The sequence below is a fragment of the Bison bison genome, unplaced genomic scaffold (assembly GCF_000754665.1).
Source record: "Bison bison bison isolate TAMUID 2011002044 unplaced genomic scaffold, Bison_UMD1.0 scf7180017864134, whole genome shotgun sequence".
In the NCBI taxonomy this organism is placed as follows: Eukaryota; Metazoa; Chordata; class Mammalia; order Artiodactyla; family Bovidae; genus Bison; species Bison bison.
In genome coordinates, this window is record NW_011494706.1 from 8,675,553 (window position 1) to 8,683,545 (window position 7,993).

Here is a 7,993-nt window from a genome sequence, read left to right on the forward strand (position 1 = left end):
CTAATATCAACAAACTAAAAAAATATGTTCATGGTGAACATAATGACCTTGAATTTGAGGAACTGCAAATCTTCTCTCCTCCACACCTCTTCTCTCATCATCATTTTCTACCCTGAACTGAAACACTTTACATCTAGCCACCTAGTATTATTCTGATGCTAAAACTTGACAACAAACAACTTTCTAGCTCACATACACACACACAGTTTCATAATTTTCACAAATAAGAAAAGAACAAAAAATGTCCTGCAATATATCACCAATGATGTTAACTTTTGTTTCAATTTTAGAAGAAAAGAATATACGAAATGCAAGAGTAGATTAATTCCAAACATACTGAACACTCTCCTAACCTTGAAATAAGCAATAAACATTTCCTGCTCTCTTTTATTTCTCAGGGGGGTTGGTGGAGTGAGAAAAGATAATCATATTCTGGAAAAGCCTGTATCTCAATCTCAGGCATCCTTACGTCCCAAGGGTAATATTTCCATTCCACTCTTAATGGAACAAATTTCTAATCAGAATATGTATCCAAAAATAATTGAGGCAATGCAATGTCAACAGATCATGCTGCCATCAGCGCTCCTGATGCTGGGAATCAACTCTGCACGCCAATGTGACAGAGAGCGCGGGCAGCACAGACACATCAGACCAACAAGCAGGACACAGCAGTTCTGTTCCCCTTTGGTACTCAAGTCAGTGCTGGAGGACAGCTTCTAAGCTGGAAGAGGCCAATCTCCAAACCTTCCAGGGAGGGGTGACTTACTATGGGGCCAGGCCAGGACCTCCACTTTTAAACTGGCATCAGTGTCTTCCTTTAGAATTTTTGAAACAACAGTCATTTTTGGAAAGGTTAACAATGCCCTTAGATTTCTGACAACAAACACCACTGAATGTATTTTATGATGCTCTGAAACTGTCCAGAGGTTTAAAATTCAGGTTTGACAATAATTGTTGAAGCTGGATCAAGAGTAAGGGAGACCCCTTAAGGTATCCTACTTAAGAATGCATTTGACATTTTCCTAATTAAAAAAAAAAAAGATTTATTTCAAAGTATTTTATATTCAAAATTATACTGACTTCAACTTTGGAAATATATGAAATCTGATTTGTGCTTATTTAAGACTTTAATAAGCAATGTAGACTTTTAAAAAAATCCATCAAGCATGATGTTGATCATAAAAAAAATTTCTTCACTCCTGAAAGAATGTTACCAGGATCTGTAACGACAGAAGACGGGCACCTAAACAAACGCAGTGCCGCCATATGCCTGGCATTCTCTCCGTGTGACAAAATAGACTGGTAATTAACTGCTTTCCTACCGAAATCTGCCAGCTTCAACTCCCCCGTGTCACTGATCAGAAGGTTCTGTGGTTTCAGGTCTCTGTGCAAAATATAGCGCTGGTGGATGTAGGACAGCCCTCGCAGCAACTGAAATAAAAACAGCTGGAAAAACAGGCAGAGAAAAGTTAAAATACGAACACAGTCCAATGCCACTTTCTACATACAGTCTGCCAAGTACTTGTATTTCTTGAAAATGGGTACCCATCACTAAATTTTCTATCAAACTATTGAAACGGAATTTGCATACATGTATGGAAATTCCTAATGTACAAACTAAATCTGAAAATTTTTAACAACCTATTATGTCAACCCAGAGTTCCTTAGCCAGAAAGATCTATAATCCAATCTTTGTTCTAGAAATTAAGCGAAATGTAAAGAACCATTTTCTAAATAATATTTGATTTCCTCAGGTCTGAACTGATGCTTGAGACAGAGAAAAAACCCTATTCAGAATGTTATAAAAGGAAGCAGAATTTTTTAGTGTAAATTTAATTAACATATATTTAATTCCATGGAAATGATATAAACATGGTATCCAGTGATTCACTCAATAACATGCTTTAAGGAATAGAAAGATAAGATGATTTCAAATAATTAAAACAGAAACAGTCACGGGGTCCAATTATTACTACACTGTAATTACACTGCTTCGGTACATATGGCCACAGAGATTAGGTTGTTGCCTAAAGACAGACGTGTACTTTTGCTAATTACAGAACAGACCCAACCTAAAGGGACAGGAATCATAGAAAACAGAGAAATCAAGAATTCAAGAGCAAGAGTTTCATAAGAAATACAATTAAGAAGCGCCTGATGGTCTTCTCTGTTTCCATTCATATTGGATCATAATAAATATTTCCATTTTGATAACAAAAAAGGTGATCCACTAGGCTTTCCAATGCTCTGTTTATTAAAAAAAAAGGACTATCTTTAAACTATTTACTTGCCAAAATAATCCTAATTGACATAGTTTAAAAAAAAAACAATCTCCTAAAACAAAACTAAAAACAAGTGGTTTTAAGTGCCATCAGTACTGTAGTCTATGTAATCAGCTAGTAACAAAATGCACTTTCTGGGAAATTTTAAAGGAATTAGCTGCCAAATACTGGTAGGATAGGGCTTCCCAGGTGGCAATAGGTGGCAAAGAACACACTGCCAATGCAGGAGACATAAGAGAAACGGGTTTGGTCCGTGGTTCAGGAAGATTCCCTGGAGAAGGGAATGGCAACCCACTCCGGTATTCTTGCCAGGAGAAGCCCATGGACAGAGGAGCCTGGCTAACTACAGTCCATAGGGTCGCAAAGAGTCAGATATGATTGAAGCAATTTAGCGTGCATACTGGTAGGATAAGGATTCTAGAATCTTCACATAAAAAAGACTGGCAACTCCTCAAGGGCCATGGGAGCTAACATTTCAGAATATTTTCCAACTAACTAGGGGCTCTGAAAGCCAAGTAAAACGTTTAAAGGGGGGGATACCTTGGAACACTTGTTCACTTGCTAAGTTATGCCGACTCTTTGCCACCACATGGACTGTAGCACACCAGGCTTCCCTGTCCTACGCTAAGTCTCAGTGTTTGCCCCGATTCATGTCCATCGAGTCGGTGATGCCATCCAACCATCTCATCCTCTGTCGTCCCCTTCTACTCCTGCCCTCAATCCTTCCCAGTATGAAAGACAGTAGATACGTTCATTTCAAAATCTTTGTATGTGATAATAAGCTATGGTGTCGGGAAGGCCTAGATTCATTATTTCCAGAATCTAAGCACCAGAAACTAAACACCTGTTCTGTGTTAGGCTGGATTAAATCACTGGCTCAAGAATCTCAGGAAGTAAACTTCCCCTGGACTCCTCCTTTCAGTCCTTCCTGTGTAGCAGATGGAAAGACTTAACGCCATCAGCAGCAGCTTCCAGCCTCATTCCTCACTTCTAAAACCCCCTGCATCTCGAAGCGGAAAAGCTTACAATTTCAAAGAAAATCCAAATCCCTTCGGTTCAGAAGGGAAAAAGGATGAGCAAATAAAGCCACTTTGCATTTTCAAAAGCTTTTCATCAGTCACATAGGCAGATCGCAAAACAAATAAACTGAATTTCAAAAATAAACTGATTTTGAAAGTCTGCATTCTGCAAGGTGCTAGCTGGGACTTACCAGACTGTGATTATCTACCTAACCACAGCAACATATTTTAGTTGAACAAGCAAATGATACAAAGTGCCAGCTGCTATTCTACGCATCATAGAATATGAATTCTTTTGATCTCTGTAAAGAAATTTTTTAAAAAGATTTTTTGATGTGGACCATATTTTCTTTAAAGTCTTTATTGAATTTGTTACAACACTGCTTGTTTTATGCTTTGGTTTTTTTGACCCCAAGGCATGTGGGGTCTTCATTCCCTGACAAGTGATTGAATCTGTACTGTGTTGGAAGGCGAAGTATTAACCACTGGACCACCAGGGTAGTCCCTGACTTCTGTAACAATTTTAATGGTGATGGTACCACTATTCCGGGCTTCCCTGGTGGCTCAGCTGGTAAAGACTCTGCCTGTAATGCAGGAGATGAAAGAAATGAGAATTCGATCCCTGGGTCGGGAAGATCTCCTGGAAAAGGAAATGGCAACCCACTCCAGTATTCTTGCCTGGAAAATCCCATGGACAGAGGAGTCTGGCAGGCTCCTATAGTCCATGGAGTCACAAGGAGTCAGACACAAATGATTGCACACATCTGTGCCCACACACACGCACACATCACATCCTATCTGTATCAGTGATGAGGAAACTGGAATCAGTTTAAGTGCCGGGACTCAAATCCAAGAAATTTGACTCCAAAATCTACTCCCTTAACCACTCTACTCTAGGAATCCTGGCCAGAACACAAATAGGCAGTGTCCACACAGAAGCTGCTTCCTCCAATCGGTAAGAAAAAGCACAGGCGTCTAACAGCATGGCCTTCGAGGCCACTGAGCTGAGCCCTGACTCCAGCTGGGTGCCCAGGCATTTCCAACCCCAAGCACACTCAAAGTATATTGCTGTTCAACCCTTTTCCCTCGTTCTTACGTCTTCTCTCACAGAAAAGCCTTGTCTCACTTTTGCCTGCTAATCTCCCTGTGTTTCTTAGGTCTCTCCTCAAACGCCACTCCTCCCTGGACCTCAGGCCTTCAGTCTCCCTGCAGGTCTGTGTGAGGTGTTCCTCCTCTGTGCTCCAGGGGCAGCTGCTACATCTGCCTATCACAGGATGGGATTCCCCTGTCTCCCCAGAATGTGTTGTTGTAGTTCAGTCACTCAGTCAGGTCTAACTCTTTGTGACCCCACGGACTGCAGCACACCAGGCTTCCCTGTCCTTCACTACCTCCTGGAGTTTGCTCAAACTCATGTCCATTGAGCTGGTAATGCCATCTCATCCGCGGTTGTCCCCTTCTCCTCCTGTCCTCAATATTTCCAAGCATCAGGGTCTTTTATAATGAGTCAGCTCTTTGCATCAGGTGGCCACAGTATTGGAGTTTCAGCTTCAGCATCAGTCCTTCCAATGAATATTTATGGTTGATTTCCTTTAGGATGGATGGGTTGGATCTCCTTGCAGTCCAAGGGACTCTCAAGAGTCTTCTCCAACACCACAGTTCAAAAGCATCAATTCTTCAGTGCTCAGTCTTCTTTATGGTCCAGCTCTGACTTGCATACATGATTACTGGAAAAACCATAGCTTTGACTAGATGAACCTTCGTCGGCAAAGTGATGTCTGATTTTAATATGCTGTCTAGGTTCATCATAGCTTTTATTCCAAAGAGCAAGCGTCTTTTAATTTCAGACTGCCTCAACCATCTTCCTAATCTGCTCCCACAGCTGACACTCATTACTAAGTAATGTGATGACTGAACAGGATTTAGGGACATCTGGATGAAGCAGATAGAAAAAAGAACAGACTCCTGGAATGGGAGTTTCTAGAAGCTAAGAGTAGAAGTGGGAAGACCAAACAGTCCCAAAGGGCTCTTCTTTTAACACCTTTACTAATTAGCAGAAATATATAATCCTCATGTTAATCCAGAAGCTATTCAAATAGGACAGCAGATTAAAGAGGATTAAGAAAATCAGTGTTAGGGAAAGATGCAACCACACACTCAACTACAGTTGTATACATGACGAACTAAGCTCCAAATAAGACAGACAGAGCCCAGAGCATCAAATGAGAGCCCCACACAAACTTTTAGATCTTTGAACAATGCACAAAGTTAAGTCAGAACAAATCCCCAGATAATACATTCCTTAAGGATTTACGAAGTGCCAACCATCTGCCAGGTGCTATCATGTAAGAGGGATGCAAAGATGAATAGGATGTAAGATGTAGTTCCTTGACTTGAGGAACTCACAGCCCACTGGATATGAGAGACACATAGATTCATGTATCCATGCTAAGTGGCTTCAGTTGTTTCTGACCTGGGAGACTCTGTGGACTGTAGCCCTCCAGGCTCCTCTGTCCATGGGATTCTCCAGGCAAGAATACTGGAGTGGGTTGCCATGCCCTTCTCCAAGGGATCTTCCTGAGGCAGGGATTGAACCCATCATCTCCTGCACTGGCAGGTCAGTTCTTTACCACTAGCCCCACCTGGGAAGCACATAAGCAGATTAACTGCACTTAAAGAGGTCTGCTTAGCAGCAGCAGCAGCAGCACTATGACAGCTACACAAACGGAGTGTAACTGAAGGCCCACAGGAGGGAGGACACTTCATTACGCATAAAAGTTTAGTAGGAAAAGGAGCATTCATTAGATACACAAGATGAGACAATGTATTACATGACAAACCTCTTGCTTTTCTGAGGGAAAAAATTGAGGAAAGCAAGCAAGGAAATCACTAGGCAGATGAATTAATAAGAAGAAAAATTGTAATTAATGAAAAGACAATATATGAAACTGTAAAATGATCAACATACCGTCATCATAATAATGGTGGTGAAGGGGCAATATAACTCACTAAAACCATTAGTAAGGGCTTGCCTGATAGCTCCGTTGGTAAAAAATCCGCCTGCAATGCAGGAGACCCTGGTTCGATTCCTGGGTCAGGAAGATCCCCTGGAAAAGGGAAAGGCTACCCACTCCAGTATTCTGGCCTGACAATATATGAAACTGTAAAACCATCAACACACCATCATAATAGTAATGGTGATGAAGGGACAATGTAATTCACTGAAACCATTAGTAAACTTGGAGCATTTTCTGTTAAACACCTTAAAATGTTATTTCTAAAACACCAAGTTTACTAATGGTTTCAGTGAATTATATTGTCCCTTCAAGGGACAAGGAAAGAGCAGTCATTCCGAGTTTAACAGAATGTGCCATAGAACATTGCTTGGGAATGTTTTGAGAACCCAAGTCTTAGGGATTTCTTTCTTTAGACATACAGGCAAGTATCTAACTGGCCCATGTAAATTTTTAAGAAAGCCAGTTCACTGGGTTGTTGTAGAAATCACCACATAACAAGCTAAGTTTGATCTCTGTGAAAACCAGAGGGTACTATGAGAACAAGAAGTACCACCAAAGGAGGGGCTGCATGCAGAGGAAGAGGAAACATCAGCTTTGTAGCTCCCTAATAAAACTTGGTGAATGTCGACGTGATCTCAGGTACTGAAAAAAAAAAAACAAAAACGGAAGGCAGACTCATAGTAATTAAAGGTTTACACTCATTTGAAGACTGTTCTGGGACTTCCTGCTAGTCTAGTAGCTAGAACTCAACAACTCCCAATACAAGGGGCCCGGGTTCAATCCCTGCTCAGGGAACTAGATCCCACGTGCACACAGGTATGCTTAGTCGCTCACTCGTGTCCAACTCATCGCAACCCTATGGACGGTAACCTGCCAGGCTCCTCTGTCTATGGGATTTCCCAGACAAGAATACTGGAGTGGGTTGCCGTTTCATCTTCCAGGGAATCCTGCCCACCCCAGGACTGAACCTGTGTCTCCCGAGTCTCCTGCACTGCAGGAGGATTCTTTACCAGTGAGCCACTAGGAAGCCCTCTAGATCCCACATGCTGCAACCGAACAAACAAAAGCCCCAGTGTGCCGCAGCTAAAAGACCCCAAGTGCTGCAACTAAGACCCGGAGCGGCCAGAGATATAAGCAATAAATAAACTTGAAAAAAGACTAAGTAATTTTATGTGTCTTTTATAATCTCGTATTTTTTTCCTTTTCTTTTAAGCAAATGAGAAAACTAATGCTCTTAAAGCCCAACAAACTTACTCAGTCAATCCAACCATCACACAACACTCGTGAACTTTCCACTACACCTCATTATCTTAACCAAGGATGATGCTTACTAAACACATGGATGAATACAGCTATACACCCAATATAATCAAAGTACTTTTATTAAGTGAACCCAAGTTTGTAAAAGTCTCAATTAATGTAGTATGTAATAAGCATATGGTTCTTGAATGTCTATTTTTGCTATTTAAAATCCTCTTAGAAGTAAATACTATGGCAGCAGAAAGCTTTATATATTGAAGTTGATAAATTAACATATTTTTCCTTTCTATTTGCTTATTATCTACTGTAGTAACCATAAGGTCTTCCTAAGAATATTTTGTCCCCTTAGGGCATTTTTTTTTAAGTTTTTACAGCATTGTGTTGGTTTCTGCTGTACAACCGTGTGAATCAGCCGTAA

General features: G+C 40.9%; 1 protein-coding gene across 4 annotated transcripts in view; it reads right to left on the bottom strand.

Moving 5' to 3' along the window:
- CDK14 (cyclin-dependent kinase 14) overlaps positions 1-7,993 on the bottom strand; it is a 668,333-nt gene that overhangs the window by 333,613 nt on the left and 326,727 nt on the right. For all 4 annotated transcript variants that reach the window (XM_010839815.1, XM_010839811.1, XM_010839814.1 and 1 more), the window contains one exon: positions 1,323-1,446. In XM_010839815.1, the coding sequence (XP_010838117.1) occupies positions 1,323-1,446 (124 nt within the window). The remainder of the gene's footprint in view (positions 1-1,322; positions 1,447-7,993) is intronic.